At 44.0% G+C, this 18,057-nt stretch overlaps 1 protein-coding gene across 2 annotated transcripts; it reads left to right on the plus strand.

Moving 5' to 3' along the window:
• Positions 1–661: 661 nt before the first annotated feature.
• LOC121558008 (C-type lectin domain family 18 member A-like) lies at positions 662–17,794 on the plus strand. Of its 2 annotated transcripts, XM_041871493.2 has the most exons (12): positions 662–877; positions 1,323–1,414; positions 8,307–8,537; positions 8,817–8,914; positions 9,046–9,167; positions 9,796–9,903; positions 10,077–10,169; positions 11,165–11,271; positions 11,372–11,501; positions 13,251–13,347; positions 13,925–14,016; positions 17,233–17,794. In XM_041871493.2, the coding sequence occupies exons 1-12, from the start codon at positions 751–753 to the stop codon at positions 17,268–17,270; spliced, it is 1,335 nt and encodes a 444-aa protein (XP_041727427.1). In that variant the 5' UTR covers positions 662–750; the 3' UTR covers positions 17,271–17,794. The 2 variants fall into 2 exon arrangements, with proteins under 2 accessions (XP_041727427.1, XP_041727428.1); XM_041871494.2 differs by lacking the exon at positions 9,796–9,903.
• The last annotated feature ends 263 nt before the right edge of the window (positions 17,795–18,057 follow it).

Consider the following 18,057-nt stretch of genomic DNA (forward strand, 5'->3'; position numbering starts at 1 on the left):
TCAGTGAAACATAAATATTTTCATTGTGAGTCTGTAGAAGTTGGAGATGTTATTCTCATGGATCAGTGGCACTGATGTCTGCTCGGTTTGGGCTTCTTGTCTATCTCTCAAGTACTGTATCTGTTGTTTATAAAGCGTTTAGGTTACAGTAATTGACTTGCTAACACGGATGTAGCCCACTGTTGTCTATAGCTTGCCCTACACCAAAGCTGGGATCACTCAAATATGTCTACTGACAGTCACCTTTGGCTTTTCATAAATTTTTTCTTGATTGTTTTACCTAGGCTATACATCGGCCTACATTATTTCATGCAAAACTAAGTTTCACAAATATAGTCCGTTATGGTAGGCCTATATTCTCTGTAAACTACTTGATTGAGTTGAATTGTCCCACTTAATTTTCCTTGGGAATGGTTGGCATTTACAACATTGAGGAACAGACGAAACATTTTCACATATGAGACTCAATACTGTGTGGTTGAAAGCTCAGCCAAGTTTTTAGAAATTTGGTTGTCCTTGTTCATCGCTGATTGTGTATCATTAATTCAATTAAAGTTTGAGTAGGCAGAGTGGCTTGGGCCAAATGTGTGCGCGTGAGTGAATAAGAACAGTTGCAAAAGGTTGACAACTCGTGGGAGGGGAGAGAGAGAGTGAGTGCGAGAGAAAGAGAGAGAGAGAAGAGCAGGGTTAAAGAGGGAGCCACTTGTCCGCAAGGAGTTAGAGTACTTGACACTATTTACTTCAGTAGCCATGGGGTCTCAAACGGGACCCTGGTGTCTGCTTCTGTTTTTCATGGTGAACCTCCAGACCCTGTACAGCACCCGCTCGAATAGGATAATCACGGAGAAACCGGGCCGCGCTTATTCACCTGAGAGCGGTAAGAGCGCGCGTCGCCTGTTGTGTGTTGTTCGGCTCAGCACCGGTCATGGGAAAACAGCAGCGTGGCGGATGCACGCAATATAAGATGATTTAGTATAGGGAGGGACTTCGTGCTTTCTATATGCCTTGCAAAGAATCCTCAAACTATTCTAATTAATGCAGAATATTTCAGTGTGCGATGTCATTTACTTTAGCAGCAGATACAACAGGAAGGCTATATTAGACCTAAACATCGAATAGAGATATTTGTTCTCCAATGATAGGCGAAACAAATGTGTATGTCCTATCGCATATACAGGCTGTGGATATACACTGTCCTAATGTTGTGGAGTGCTACTGTATCAACAGAACATTCAGCCAACCCCCTTTCCCCCTTACAGACACTTGCATTCCATTGCCATGGGGACCTGTCCTAAATAATTGTGTGCTTTTCTTTATTCCAGGACTTGGGGTGAAGGAGCATTTTCTGATTGTTACACAGCACAATAGGCTGCGCAGCCGGGTCACCCCCATGGCTGCTAACATGCAAAAAATGGTTAGTTGCCTTGCCTGCCTTTCATTACATTTCTTGTGTGTGTGTGTCAGTCTGTCTGTCTGTTTGTCTGTTTGTCTGCCGTCTGATTGGGGAGGATAGGCTGGTCCTAGCTCTATAAGGGCAGCTTCTACCCGGAGCTGTAAGCAAATGTAACTCTGCCGACTGCCGTGCTGCCATGCAGGCTTGCCCCATTGAAACACATCACTGAGTTACATGGCTGCTGCTGCTTGCTGGACACCAAGGTCACCTGAAATAGAGCCCTGCCAGAAACCCTCCTCTGTGCTCTTTCCCATGCTCCCAATCCGTGTGTGTGTGTGTTTGACAATGACAGTTTGTCACGGAGTCTGTCTCTTGGTTAACCGAGCCCTCGGTAAAGGCCCCCCATTTGATCCATGATTTATAACAGTCTACCATTTCTCACAGGGTATCTTCTGTTGAAACGTTGATATCCCCAACAGTGAGAGACAGTGGGGATCAGTGTGTTAATGTACGCAGTGCATGTTCCAGTCACAGGAGCACTGACACCACAGCTGTTCTGTATGGTGCTGTCTCTGTCTGGGTGTTAATGCTGAAGGCCATAAACACTGTTTGGGGTGGCTCTGGGATCTGTCCCTTGGGCTCTGAGATACGTATATCTGTTAGGGACCAGGAGGATTACATACTGCATCTCTCTGTTTCTACTCAAACTAACCGGCAGGATAGATGTTATATCAGTGTGTGTAGATGAAGTCAATGGCAGCGCCTACCTGGTGGCTCAGATAGATTTAGGGTTTCCTCACTGTTAGAATCATTGTTAGCCCGCAGACTGATGAGTCACGTGAAAACTACAGCGACTAGTTATATACAGTGCTTCAGAAAGTTTTCATACCCCTTGACTTGTTCCACATTTTGTTGTGTTACAGCCTGAATTCAAAAGGGATTAAATATATTTTTTCTCCCTCACCCATCTACCCTATAATGGCAAAGTGAAAACATGTTTTTAGAAATGTTTGCGAATGTATTGAAAATTAAATACAGAAATATCTTATTTACATAAGTATTCACACCCCTGAGTCAATACTTTGTAGAAGCACCTTTGGCGGCGATTACAGCAGTGAGTCTTTCTGGGTAAATCTCTAAGAGCTCTCCACACCTGGATTGTGCAATATTTGCCCATTATTCTTTTCAAAATTATTCAAGCTCTGTCAAATTGGTTGTTATTGATTGCTAGACAGCTATTTCCAAGTCTTGCCATAGATTTTCAAGTAGATTTAAGGTAAAACTGTAACTCGGCCATTCAGGAACATTCACTGTCTTCTTGGTAAGCAACTCCAGTGCAGATTTCGCTTTATGTTTTAGGTTATTGTCCTGACAAAAAGTGAATTGCTTTGACACATTTTTTGCAGTACTACTTTGGTATTTGGTATTTTATTAGGATCCCCATTAGCTGTTGCAAAAGCAGCTGCTATTCTTCCTGGGGTCCACTTTAGTGCCTTGTTGTTGTTGTTGCCTTGTTGCAAACAGGATGCATGTTTTGGAATATTTTTATTCTGTACAGGCTTCCTTCTTTTCACTCTGTCAATTAGGTTAGTATTGTGGAGTAACTACAATGTTGTTGTTCCATCCTCAGTTCTCTCCTATCACAGCCATTAAACTCTGTAACTGTTTTAATGTCACCATTGGCCTCATGGTGAAATCCCTGAGCGGTTTCCTTCCTCTCCATCATCTGAGTTAGGAAGGAAGCCTGTATCTTTGGAGTGACGGGTGTATTGATACACCATCAAAGTGTAATTAATAACTTCACCATGCTTTTTTATTTTTACCCATCTACCAATAGTTACCCTTCTTTGTGAGGCATTGGAAAACCTCCCTGATCTTTGTGGTTGAATCTGAGTTTGAAATTCACTGCTCGACTGAGGGACTTCACAGATTATTGTATGTGTGGGGTACAGAGAAGAGGTAGTCATTCAAAAATCATGTTATATACTATTGCACACAGAGTGAGTCCATGCAACTTATTATGCGAGTTGTTAAGCACATTTTTACTCCGAAACTTATTTAGGATTGCCATAACAAAGGGGTTGAATATTTATTGACTCAAGACATTTCAGCTTTTCATTTTTAATTATTAATATTTTTTTAAATTATGGGTTATTGTGTGTAGGCCAGTGAAAAAAAATATCAATTTAATCCATTTTAAATTCAGGCTGTAACACAACAAAATATGGAAAAAGTAAAGGGGTGTGAATACTTTCTGAAGGCACTGTAAATTAATCTTAATTGAACTTAATTGAACAAGGAGCGAGATCAGAAGAAGTGGTAGTTTTCATCACTGATGAGGTAATGCAGACTAATGGTCTCAGAGATAGTCTCATGATTTCCACTTAAACACTCAGATAAAGCGAGACAAAACAAGCATGTTGCCCAAGGAGTGAGTGAGTAGTATGGGTGAGCACTGTGAAGCATGAAACAACACCCATGTGTGACAAGCCTCCAATGATAATCCTCCTGTTGACTCAATGAGAACCACTGGGCATTTTCTCCATATCTAAACCCATCTATTACTGTGCTATTCTTATCTCCCTTTGCTTACATTGCATGAGGACAAACGAAGACAGAGGACAATCAGTCAGTGGATAATGAAACACACAACGGTGGGATTGAATAGTCTATGTCCTAGAGGCCTAATGGACGTTTTGTCCAAAACCATCACTTATCATAGATTGCGTTCTCAAAGCCCATCAATACAGATAGAGCAGAGTTCCTAGACTGCTGCTCAGCATCAGCAAACTGCACATAGCTGATAACACATAATCGGAAAAAGAGGATGAGGATATTATCATGCTGCATTCAGGACTGTGGTATTACAGGTAATTTGCCTGCGAAGGCCGATGGAGGAATCCCGGGCGAGCTGAAGAAGCATATTAAGGAGCTTTACTGATAAACGTTTAAAAGGCTCAGGGCTTTAGCTGCGTTTGTGATTCTCTTTGAGGAATTTCCACCCAGGCAGGGCAGCAGGCGTGGGGAAGCGCTATCTGATTGTGTCGGTAAAGAGATTATAGTGTGGCCCTGCAGCCTCCCTATTCTCTCGCTTCTTCTCTTCAGGAGATAAAAGAGCAGCGCTTCACAAAGTTTCACAAATGAGGCTCTTCTCTTTCTGTACTCAGTCCATGCCCTCTGGGGGTTCACCTAGGGCTGGGGAAGCCTGTCTGAGAATAGGAGGCACTTAGCTTCAAATACAGAAATGGAAATGAGGTATTTTCTTTTGGTGTAAGACATGAGAGGGAGGCGTTTGTTTTACATCTACTCATTGCAGAAACTAGTTTTCTCATTGTAATGACGTAATTTCAAGTTTTGCCTGCTGGGTATGTGTGAGAGAAAGTGTATAGGCTATGTGTGTGTCTGTAGCTAAGGAATTTACTGTACTTTAGGTCAAAGTTCAACCCACTTAATGTCTCCACTTAGCTGAGGACTCCCACGGCTAAAAAACAGTTTTGAGCGGGCATGAAAACATCGCCTGGGAAACAGTGTTCCTGCTGACTGTCACTTTGCTATAAAAAGCTCTGTGCTGTCTTGGCTTATTTTATGGACTACACTCCTTGCCAACATCATATCCTCAGCTATAAGTTGTTGACTTTACGGACCATAACAGAGTAAGACTAAACATATTCCTATGTCTGGTCTTTGCTTCACTCCTGTAGTTATTTAATTCCTTGCACTGATGCATTGTGATGTAAAAATTGAATATTCATGAAGGGGACTTGACCGGTGACTCTGCTCCCCTCTGGTGGCATCAAAGCGTGCGCTTATGATTTTGACCAGAGGACATCAGAGGGACAGAGGGAACAATGTGCTCAAAGGGGGCTTAGCACAGACTCTTAATTAGCTGCTCTGCTCGACACATAACTAATGTCACTCCCCTGACATCTGGACATGCCTCCATTCATCAAACAACAACAAATATTCTACGACAAGGAAATAGTGCTAATGATGAAGTTAGTCCTACAGGAAGCAATACCATCCTTTTCAAGTTCTTTATAGTATGGCATGCATACTCCCGTACACTGGGCCAGTTGTATGTGCCCCAATGTTTTCATGTGTCAGTCATAAGACCTTCATCAGAGTTTTAGTAGATCTATTCCTTAATAAATTGAAACAAATGGCTCCAATTAGTGTTTCTGAGTATTGAGGATCTCTTACTTCACTGCAAGGTTGAATAATTGACAAACTGGACAGTGTTCCCTTTTAGAAGGGCCTTAAATATGAACACAAATGTGCCAGAGGAAGATTAACTTAAAATGTGACAAGATGAAAACTCCCCTCTTTTCACCCCTCAGTGTACCCATTTGAAGCCACTGTGGAGGAAATTACACTGATTTGTTTGGCTGTCTCATTCTGGCTCCTCTCTAAGGGGGGGGGGGGTTATATAACACACATTCAGGTGAAAACACCAGCTGTGAGCTCTACTGAGCACACACAGGCAGGCTGTGAGCTGTGGCTATCAGTAGGACAGGAGTGGTCTGGAGAGGGAGACACGTCTGTTTGTGTGGGGGTCCTCTCAAGGTGATGGAAGGCTGGCAGAATCTCTGAGGAGCAACGTTGAGAAGGTTTGGAAAGATGAGACAGGTGGGGGGTGTTGTAATGGTGAAGGGGAAGAGACGGGGTTCAGTGAAAAGGAGAGATGGTTGAATGTTGACGGCCTGGCTAACTTTTAGATCTCTCTGAAGAGCGAGTGGGAGTCAGATAGCTTTGCATGACATCCCACTGATGTGTGCCAGGATACCCTCTCTCCCTCCCTCCCTCTTTCCTCCCACTTTCTCCCCTCTCCCCATCTCTGAAACAGGACCCCTTCTTGGGGGGCTAGTCGTGAAACGGCTAATGCGGAAACACCCCCCTTTCACGCTCGGGTCCTGAGTACTGACAGCTGTCTCCACGGTAACTGGCTGCGGTTGCCGGGGTGGCTCACGCTGAGCAGAGACATTCTGCTACCACTCGACGCGCACAAGACGAGACAGGGGTCAAACGGCTTAGCCAATGAGTGACAGACACTGGCCGTCTCCCTGTCCTAACAGAGGCAGAGGCTGCCTCATCAGTTCCTTATCAGCAAAACAGAGGAATCCACACTGTTTATATGCTGCTTATACAGTGCGTTCTGAAAGTATTCAGACTTTTTCCACATTTTGTTACGTTACAGCCTTATTCTAAAATGGATTAAATAAATAAAAATCCTCATCAATCTACACAAAAAAACAGGTCTGCAGAAATGTTTGCAAATGTATTAGAAATACAAAACAGATACATTATTTACATAAGTATTCAGACCCTTTGCTATGAGACTTGAAATTGAGCTCAGGTGCATCCTTCAGATGTGTCTACAACTTGATTGGAGTCCACCTGTGGTAAATTCAATTGATTGGACATGATTTGGAAAGGCACACACCTGTCTATATAAGGTCCCACAGTTGACAGTGCATGTCAGAGCTAAAACCAAGACATGAGGTTGAGGGAACTGTCCGTAGAGCTCCGAGACAGGATTGTGTTGAGGCACAGATCTGGGGAAGGGTACCAAACAATTTCTGCAGCATTGAAGGTCCCAAAGAACACAGTAATCTATCCTCAGGTCAATTTTTTATAAATTTGCAAAAATTTCTAAAAACCTGTTTTTGCTTTTTCATTATGGGGTATTGTGTGTAGATTGATGAGGGGATAAAATTGAATTACATTTTTTAGAATAAGGCTGTCAAGTAACAAAATGTGTCAAAAGTCAAGGGGTCTGGGTAAATTCCGAATGCACTGTATGCTTATAAATGTGTCTACTGGGACACTGTTTAGACACTCAGTTGTTCATCTGTCTCAGTGCCTTGTGTCTCTTTAGTGGGTGGATATCCCAACTCTGTACTTGATACTGACAGGCCCATCATGTCTCTGACTGTACTATGTCTTTAAAAACAACTCTGTGAGTCTATCTATGTTGTAGCAGGCTCTGTGCCAGGAGAGGAGAGAATGTTAATAGGTGTGTGACGTTGGGGTTTCATTTGATCCCTCCACTTTGGAGACACGCACCTCTCACCAGACCCGTCCAGACTGTCCCACCTCTGGCCCCCTACTCCCCACCACCCATTTCCCCCTACACTCCACAACCCCTTCTCCAACTCCCCTTACTTCTCTCCCCCCTCCATCCCACTCCACCAGTGTCTCTGTCTCTCCTTTCATAGGGCAGTGAGTGGGCACAGGGCTCATAGGCCACCTTGCTTAGCTGTAATCCTCCCCCAAGTGCACCAGCTTTGAAAGCAGAGATCACCTTTCAGCCTCCCATGGTGTTCGCTGTTCACCATCCTGACTGTGTAGTTTATTTAGGACTGTCCTGTTTAAGATCAGGTACCATCACATGGCCTCTGCTGGCCCTTAGCAATGCATAGCAAACTTGCTGTTGTTCATCTATTTAAGATCTATGAGGATGAGATAGTGTACTCAGTGACCTAATGGTCAGATGGCAGAGCAGCAGAGTCACTATGCCATGGTCTGTGCTTATATAACAAACTTTATTTCTTTCTTTCTCTCCTATACTCCCACACAGTCTGTCTTTTTATCGATCTCCCCATCAGCCCCTGCCCAAATACTGTATCCATTTTAGGCTATAGATTTCCAGAGCTCTGAGACTAAGTCTTCAGAAGAAACCTTGTCAGTGAACATTAACAATAGGAGGCTAAATGGAGAGCCTGACATGGCATGGGTGTGTCCCAAAAGCAAAATGTGTCCCTGAAAAAGGGCCATTCAGGTCACAAAGAGAGGAAGTCGGTCTGTCACCCTCAGTCATGGGAAGGTAGTTCCCCATTGTATTTGTTTAAATTTGTGTGTGTGTGTGTGTGTGTGCGTGCGTGTGTTGTCTCCTCCCCCTTCCCCATATCTGTAGGACTGGAGTGAGAAGCTGGTCCTACTTGCCCAGGAGAGGGCGGAGTCTTGCCACACAGACCCCTCTCCTCAGGACCAACAGCTCCGCCACATTGGTTGGAACACCCATCACTCAGCCCATGCCACCACCTCATTTGCTGAGGTCATTGACTCATGGTTCGAGGAAGGGCGGGACTACATGTACCTGAGTGGGCAATGCAGAGAGAATGCTACCTGCCAACACTACACACAGGTAATGGTTAACAGTCCTGGATCTGTTAACTGTGCAGCAACCCTAAGTAACTTTGTGTCAAAACAAGAAGTCTCAATTCAACTCTCAACTCAATTTGAGTAATTGGTGTGATTGAGTTTGTGTTGCCCACTTGCCAATACATTGATGTCGCCAATATATTCCCTCTCTCACTCTGTTTCTCTCTAACTCTGTCTGTGTCTGTGTCTGTGTCTGTGTCTGTCTCTGTGTCTGTGTCTGTGTCTATGTCTGTGTGTCTGTCTCTGTCTGTCTCTGCTGTAGTTGGTGTGGGCTACCTCCAGTAATGTGGGCTGTGCCAGACAGTTGTGTCTGAGGGGTGATGCTCTCTGGGAACTGTTTGTCTGTGCATACTCCCCTGGGTAAGAACACTCCTAATTTACCTGATGTCAGACTTCTCCTCCTGTTTTAGTACTCAGCCTTAGTGTGTGTGTGTGTGTTTGCCTACATGTGCGTACACGTATACATGTGTGTGATATATGTCTCTCTGCAGGGGTAACTGGGAGGTGAATGGGAGGTTGGTGGTGCCCTATAAGGCTGGTTTCTCTTGTACTCTCTGCACCTCTTCCATGTCAGGCTGCTTCAGACTGTGGGACCATGTGGGAGGACTGTGTGGTGAGAACCATAGAGAACACTCTCATTCATTAAAGGTGCCACGAGCAGATATTGCGATGAGCGAGATGCAAGACTTTGCTCTCACAGTCACACACAGTATCTGTGCATGTGCATGGGTTTGCTTCACGCTGTTACAGCATGGTAGCCACGGGACCAAAACAGCTGAGAAGTTTAGCCTCGCACTTCAACGCTCTTAGTTGTTGCGGAAATTCACCCACTATGCTGTTTACTTTGTGCACCTAAGTCATATTGCTGAGTCTACCTTTACATTTGTGATTTTTTTTTGGATTTTAATCATGTTAGCTGTTCCTTACTCAAAGTAGGATTTATTTCAACAATTTCAACCAACTCTGTTCTCTACAGATTTTTGTCTTAGAAGCTCTTTAGTGCACTAAAAGCGACGTATCACCTCTATTGAGGATGACAGTTCATTATCTATTTTGAGCCAAAGACATTAAGTGTATTTTTCCCCTCACTGAAAGTATTGTCATGTGAAGGGGTTTTCACTTAATCCAGTTTAACAGTATAGTCAACACTTAACCACTTACCATGCAATGATGGCCTTGTCAGAGAACAAGCACAAACTGGAGTCTAAATGTATTCATGGACAAAAGTGTGTGTGTTCCAGAGACCCCCAGGAACCCATGTCGTATGAGCTGTGGGCAGCATGGTCGTCTGAACGTCTCCTCTTGCCAGTGTCATTGTGGACCTGGGTTCACCGGGCGATTCTGTCAGGGTACCAGTCTATGTGCCTGTGTTTACCAGTCTGACAGTCTACTACAGTCATTATTGTCTCTGTGTGGCTGTCTAGCCATGCTCTGCAGTGTGTGTGTTCAGGGATCTCTGTGGGTGCATCGTGGTCAATATACTGTGTGTGACTGTGTGTGTGACTGTGTGTGTGTGTTTCAGTGCGCTGCAGTGTGAAGTGTGTGCACGGCCGCTACAAGGAAGAGGAGTGCTCCTGCAAGTGTGATGTTGGTTATGGGGGTGCTGAGTGTGCAGGTGAGTGTGTATGTGTAAGGGAATCAGGGTTGGGGTCAATTCCATTTCAATTCAATAAGTACACTGAAATTCCAATTCCAATACTTTACTTTTTTAATTGAAATGGAAGTGACCCCAACCCTGGTGGGAATACGTTTATGTAGCCAATGCACTATTGTTTCACCATTACTTTAAACCAGAATGAACCAGACTCCTATCATCACTGGGTCTAAGCCAATGCGCCCTCTTTTCTATTAAGCTTCAGCCTGATTAGATTCAAGTTGTATCTGCTAGTTTGAGACAGTATGAATTCCAATGTTTATTGTGTTATCAAGCCATATGTATCTCAGAGTTTTTCTTGTTTGGGCAAAAGACCGTCCTCTGTCCTCTCTTCTCCATCCTCTCTCCTCCGTCCTCTCTTCTCCATCCTCTCTCCTCCTTGACCCGGAAACCGATAAGTGGTCGAGTGGTCGAGCACTGTGTCAATTCGTTAGTAGGAAGAGTGTCCTCCCCTCCTCGATAGCCACCTTTCATCGAGGATACTCGTGTATCCTACCACGGCAGAGTTTAGAAATCTGTCACACCCCCTTTGAATCAGCTTTTGTTTTGTCAGAGACTAAGAACATGCACACGTTTAAAAACAATATGCTACTTATTGTTTTAGCTATAAAATATCTTCCACAACTAACTTAAATTGTTTTGATTACTTTAAACGTAATTTGCCTAATGAGACGCGAGTGGAGAAGGACTGTCTCATTTCAAGCGTGCGCATTTTCATCCACGTTCACTCTGCTCGCCGACTCTCCTCGATTAACTTTGAAGTTTTCAAAAGGAGGTGAGAGAGGACGGAGGAGAGAGGACGCAGGAGGTGAGCAAATCTAAATGATTAAAGGTCATAGTGTTTATTGTGACCAGAATGGACTGTAGTCTGTACACTGAGTTTGAGCCAAGATGGATGGTCAGTGCCTGTTGTCTCCTTTACTGAGGCCTAATGTGTGTTGCTTATGTTTCTGTAGAGAAGCAGCAGTTTCCCTTCCACAGCTGTGACATGAGGATCGATGGAGAGTGCTTCATGTTGTCTCCAGAGGCCGACACCTACTACCGAGCCAAGACCCGCTGTCAGGTTAGTGTGTGTGTGTGTGTGTGTGTGTGTGTGTGTGTGTGTGTGTGTGTGTGTGTGTGCGTGTGTGTAACCCATGTTGTGTTGTGTGTTTGGACCCCAGGAGCGAGGGGGGATTCTGGCCCAGATCCACAACCAGAAGGTTCAGGACATCCTGGCATTTTACCTGAGCCAGCTGGAGACCAGCAACGAGGTCACAGACCCCGACTTTAAGACACGCAACTTCTGGATCGGTACGTCATTTTCACTGTCCTTCTCTACATACAGCCAAATACAGTGGGGGAAAAAAAGTATTTAGTCAGCCACCAATTGTGCAAGTTCTCCCACTTAAAAAGATGAGAGAGGCCTGTAATTTTCATCATAGGTACACGTCAATTATGACAGACAAAATTAGAATATTTTTTCCAGAAAATCACATTGTAGGATTTTTAATGAATTTATTTGCAAATTATGGTGGAAAATAAGTATTTGGTCAATAACAAAAGTTTCTCAATACTTTGTTATATACCATTTGTTGGCAATGGCACAGGTCAAACGTTTTCTGTAAGTCTTCACAAGGTTTTCACACACTGTTGCTGGTATTTTGGCCCATTCCTCCATGCAGATCTCCTCTAGAGCAGTGATGTTTTGGGGCTGTCGCTGGGCAACACGGACTTTCAACTCCCTCCAAAGATTTTCTATGGGGTTGAGATCTGGAGACTGGCTAGGCCACTCCAGGACCTTGAAATGCTTCTTACGAAGCCACTCCTTCGTTGCCCGGGCGGTGTGTTTGGGATCATTGTCATGCTGAAAGACCCAGCCACGTTTCATCTTCAATGCCCTTGCTGATGGAAGGAGGTTTTCACTCAAAATCTCACGATACATGGCCCCATTCATTCTTTCCTTTACACGGATCAGTCTTCCTGGTCCCTTTGCAGAAAAACAGCCCCAAAGCATGATGTTTCCACCCCCATGCTTCACAGTAGGTATGGTGTTCTTTGGATGCAACTCAGCATTCTTTGTCCTCCAAACACGACGAGTTGAGTTTTTACCAAAAAGTTATATTTTGGTTTCATCTGACCATATGACATTCTCCCAATCCTCTTCTGGATCATCCAAATGCACTCTAGCAAACTTCAGACGGGCCTGGACATGTACTGGCTTAAGCAGGGGGGACACGTCTGGCACTGCAGGATTTGAGTCCCTGGCGGCGTAGTGTGTTACTGATGGTAGGCTTTGTTACTTTGGTCCCAGCTCTCTGCAGGTCATTCACTAGGTCCCCCCGTGTGGTTCTGGGATTTTTGCTCACCGTTCTTGTGATCATTTTGACCCCACGGGGTGAGATCTTGCGTGGAGCCCCAGATCGAGGGGAGATTATCAGTGGTCTTGTATGTCTTCCATTTCCTAATAATTGCTCCCACAGTTGATTTCTTCAAACCAAGCTGCTTACCTATTGCAGATTCAGTCTTCCCAGCCTGGTGCAGGTCTACAATTTTGTTTCTGGTGTCCTTTGACAGCTCTTTGGTCTTGGCCATAGTGGAGTTTGGAGTGTGACTGTTTGAGGTTGTGGACAGGTGTCTTTTATACTGATAACAAGTTCAAACAGGTGCCATTAATACAGATAACGAGTGGAGGACAGAGGAGCCTCTTAAAGAAGAAGTTACAGGTCTGTGAGAGCCAGAAATCTTGCTTGTTTGTAGGTGACCAAATACTTATTTTCCACCATAATTTGCAAATAAATTCATTAAAAATCCTACAATGTGATTTTCTGGATTTTTTTTCTCATTTTGTCTGTCATAGTTGACGTGTACCTATGATGAAAATTACAGGCCTCTCTCATCTTTTTAAGTGGGAGAACTTGCACAATTGGTGGCTGACTAAATACCTTTTTTCCCCACTGTAGCTTTGACAGACTGACTTTTGGAGTTTGTGTGAGCAGCATTGAGATGTGTTAAGGTGATATAAGGATAAGCGTCCTGTAAGATTGTGTGTATTGTGTCCAGGGCTGACATATAAACCTCTGAAGGACTCTTTCCGCTGGGACTCAGGAGAAATCCCAACATACAGCAGCTTCGCCTTTGGACAGCCTGACAATCAGGGGTGAGAGAGACTATTTGTTACTACAAGTCATAACTTTTAACAACTTAATGATAATAGTAACAAAAATCATAGCTTTGTATTATCGTGTCATCTTGTTCAGTGGGTAATCATAAAATGATATTATTGTAGTCAGAATACACAGTAAGCAGGTGGAATGAGGCACTGCAAATGCGACTCCACTATATTTTTCACTGGAATGAACATATTTATAATATCATGGTTATTCTACACTGTGTGGGACACAGGTATAGTCTCACGTAGCCAAACATTATAATCTCACATTATAATCTCACGCCTGGGCCCGTACCCACAAAGTATATCAGAGTAGGAGTGCTGATTCAGGATCAGTTTTTCCTTTTAGATCATAATAAATAACATTATATGGACAGATCCTAGATCAGCACTCCTTCTCTAAGATGCTTTGTGGATACGGGCCCTGGACATTGAGGCTACTCTGAGAGAAGTGTTTGAAAGCAGAACTGTCATTTTACTGTCTGACCACCAGATGCCTCTGTGTCCCTTCTCTCCATCTCACTCTTCCTCCCTCTGTCTTCTCCCTCGTGTCTTCTCCCTGCAGCTTTGGGAACTGTGTGGAGTTGCAGGCATCCAGCACCTTCAACTGGAACGACCAGCGCTGTAAAACACGAAACCGATACATCTGCCAATACGGTGAGAGAGAGAGAGAGAGAGAGAGAGAGAGAGAGAGAGAGAGAGAGAGAGAGAGAGAGAGAGAGAGATTCTAATCAAGGAAATCTGTCCTCCAGACTCATTACCATTAGATGTAGCATTCACTGCTATATCTTAAAACTCTCCATACCACAGAGAGAGAGAGAGAGAGAGATTCTAATCAAGGTATTCTGTCCTCCAGACTCATTACCATTAGATGTAGCATTCACTGATATATCTTAAAACTCTCTATACCAGAGAGAGAGAGAGAGAGAGAGAGAGAGAGAGGATGTTCTTCCTCGCTGCAGGGAGTAGAGTGAGAGAGCTGTGTAGCTGTGTGTTTTAAACACCTGTTGGACATGGACATCACCATGACAACAGAGTAAGCGAGAGACTGACGGACAGAGAGGAGTTCAAACACTATCAGAGCAGAAAACTCAAAACTGACCTTAGATCAGCATGCAAGGGAAAGACATCAGGACCCTACATCTTTACCTGGTCTGTCTGGCTGAGGGATGCTGGAGTCAAAGTGAGTGTTCAGTATAAAACCAGAGCAGAGAACACAAAAACACACCACAGCCCTAACTCCTGATCTGGGTGCAGTGTTAACGTCTGTGTTTATGAGGGAGAGGCTGTGTGACACAGCCTACACATTGTAATGATACACTCAGTTGGAATCAATGGCACTCAGGGCTCCTCATAAAGAGCCTTTTAGAGATCGATATACGTCAGGCCTACAATGGCACCAATTGTCTAAACACACACACACATTTCTCAACTCTATAATTCATCCGTGTGATGGAGTCAGAATAGGAGGGGTTGTATTGTTTGTTTGGTTTTGTTTAATTGTGTGTGTTCTAGGCAGGTGGCGAGATCTGCAATCTCATATTGATCATCCAGGGCCGTCCTAATGCAGTCAGTGTTGCTGGGCTGACATTTTAACAGCTCACCGTTTAAAAGCTCTTAATCTCCTGGTGCCGATTGGTGGAAAACGATCGGTTCTCTCTTCTTAGAGAGCGAGGCCTTTGTGTAGAGAGGGGTCAGTAAAGAGGATTGGAGAGGAGTGTGTGTGTGTGTGTGTGTGTGTGGGTGGGTGGGTACGTGTGTGTGTGTGTGTGTTTGCCTGTGTGTATGGGTATGTGTGTGTGTGGAATGGACCTGACCAGAGCTCGAAGTGGAGTGATAAGGCTGGTGAAAACAGAACACATGAGAACACAGCTGAACTAGCGGGGAGCATGTTTTACTCAACCCCCTCCTCTACACAAGCACTCTAACTAAAACAAAAGATTCATTGAAGCAACAAAGAGTGAAATGAATGGATTTGACTGTGATTAATAGCTCCCCTACACACACACACACACACACACACACACAGACACACACACACACACACACACACACAGACAGACAGTCTCGTACCGCCCTGAAGGTATATTTGTGAAGCTGCATTGATGTGTTCTGTTAATTGGCAATAAAATGATAAGTGGAAAGCACAGATAGCCGGAGGGGTCCACACAGTTACCCAGATACAGAGTATGCCTATGTGCGTCTTTGTGTGTGTGTGTGTGTGTGTGTATATATATATATATATATATATACACACACATATACACATATACATAGTTTGGGGTCAGCTATTTTTTTGTCCATTAAAATAACATCAAATTAATCAGAAATACAGTATAGACATTGTTGATGTTGTAAATGGCTATTGTAGCTGGAAACGTCTGAACTGGCAGCGTCATTAAATAGTACCTGCAAAACACCATTCTCAATGTCAACAGTGAAGAGGCGACTCCGGGATGCTGACCTTCTAGGCAGAGTTGCAAAGAAAACCCATATCTCAGACTGGCCAATAAAAATAAAAGATTAAGATGGGCAGTCTGAGATATGGCTTTTTCTTTGCAACTCTGCCTAGAAGGTCAGCATCCCGGAGTCGCCTCTTCATTGTTGACGTTGAGACGGGTGTTTTGCGGGTACTATTTAATGAAGCTGCCAGTTGTGGACCTGTGAGGCGTCTGTTTCTCAAACTAGACACTCTAATGTATTTGTCCTCTTGCTCAGTTGTGCACCGGGGCCTCCCACTCCTCTTTCTATTCTGGGTAGAGCCAGTTTGCGCTGTTCTGTGAAGGGAGTAGGACACAGCGTTGTACGAGATCTTCAGTTTCTTGGCAATGTCTCGCATGGAATAGCCTTCATTTCTCAGAACAAGAATAGACTGACGAGTTTCAGAAGTAAGTTCTTTGTTTCTGGCCATTTTGAGCCTGTAATCGAACCCACAATTGCTGATGCTCCAGATACTCAACTAGTCTCAAGAAGGCCAGTTTTATTGCATTTCTAATCAGCACAATATTTTTCAGCTGTGCTAACGTTATTGCAAAAGGGTTTTCTAATGATCAATTAGCCTTTTAAAATGATAAACTTGGATTAGCAAACACAACGTGCCATTGGAACACAGGACTGATGGTTGCTGATAATGGGCCTCTGTACGCCTATGTAGATATTCCATAAAAAATCAGCCGTTTCCAGCTACAATAGCCATTTACAACATTAACAATGTCTACACTGTATTTCTGATTAATTTGATGTTATTTTAATGGACAATTTTTATTCATTTATTTCGAAAACAAGGACATTTCTAAGTGACCCCAAACTTTTGAACGGTAGTGTATATATTAGAGAGGTAGGGGTGTGACTGATCCAGTGTTCTGCAGCATGGGAATTGTGTTTTAGGCTACAGCCACATCTGTTTGTTAGCTCCCCTCCTACCCCTTGACTGTTGGAGCTTCCATTTTGGGCCCTCATTGCAGTAGTAATGAAAACAAGGCCCAATGAGAGATTACTAGGAACTTGTTTTGTGTGCGTGTGTGCATGCTTGTTTGCACTTGTGTATGTATGGTGTGTGTGTGCACGTGGGTGTGTGGGTGTGTGGGTGTGCACGTGGGTGTGTACAGTTTGTGTGGTGTGTGGGTGTGCATGCATGGGTATGTGTCTATAGAGAAAAGCTCCTCCATTCTTAGCCTCCTCCGCTGTGTTGTAGAATATGAATGTCCTCTGCACTGTCACGTCTGAATGGAGCGCTAGCTAGGATTACTGAGGATTTGGGATACAAACCACACCATTTATTCCCTCTACTCTATCTGTCTCTATTACTCCTCTGTGTCTGTCTGTCTGTCTCTGTGTGTGTGTGTGTGTGTGTGTGTGTGTGTACATCCACAGCTCCAGAGCACATTGCCCTGTGGGAGGTTGGCCGGTGATGAACTCGGCACTCGAGGGTGGAGAGCACAGCATTGGAGGGGCTGGGGAGATGGGTCGTTTGGGCCGTTCGATGTACCCGGCCTGGGTGTGTGTGAAGCAGAAGCTGGGAAGATGTATTCTCTATGGTTCCACTTGAAATGGTTTTATTTCATCCAGTGTGTTCCAACCCTTGTTGCTCATATACGCTATTGCTGGTCAGAACTGGGCCTGTCTAATCAGTGCAGGAAAAAAGCATACAATGGGAGAACTTCCAAACCAAAATACAGAGTTTGAGCTCTACTATAGATGGTCCATGGCAGCACAAATCTATGTTTTGTACTATACTGTTTTTTTGTATTGCATATTATTTTCTCAGACTTAGCTAAATTATGATTCATTTGTGAAGTTTGCCATAACTGCCTCCCTGCATTGTCAATTTGATGGTACAATTCTCCCCAATGCACTGAATGTACAGTACCATGACCACCACTGTCTCTGCTTTCTCAATCATCCAGTAACTGAATTAAAACGGTTTGCTACAATGTGTTTTGGGGTATTTTTACAGACTGCATAATTCCATTGGTCTCTGTGTTTGTGAGCATGAGAGTGTGTGGTTTTTAGTGGAACTTTTGTGTTCTAGTATCTGAGTGTTTGTTTGTTCAGAATCGTTTGTGTGTCTTTCTAGACTAGTTTGGGAAGAGGCCAGTTTTACTCCTGTGTGTTGGGAGCATCTCTGAGGTCTCTGAGGTGACATCACAGACAGTGTCCAGGAGTCCCTATGGACCAGGGATGAGTGTGTTCAGCTGT

Source organism: Coregonus clupeaformis, unplaced genomic scaffold (assembly GCF_020615455.1).
Source record: "Coregonus clupeaformis isolate EN_2021a unplaced genomic scaffold, ASM2061545v1 scaf0302, whole genome shotgun sequence".
In the NCBI taxonomy this organism is placed as follows: Eukaryota; Metazoa; Chordata; class Actinopteri; order Salmoniformes; family Salmonidae; genus Coregonus; species Coregonus clupeaformis.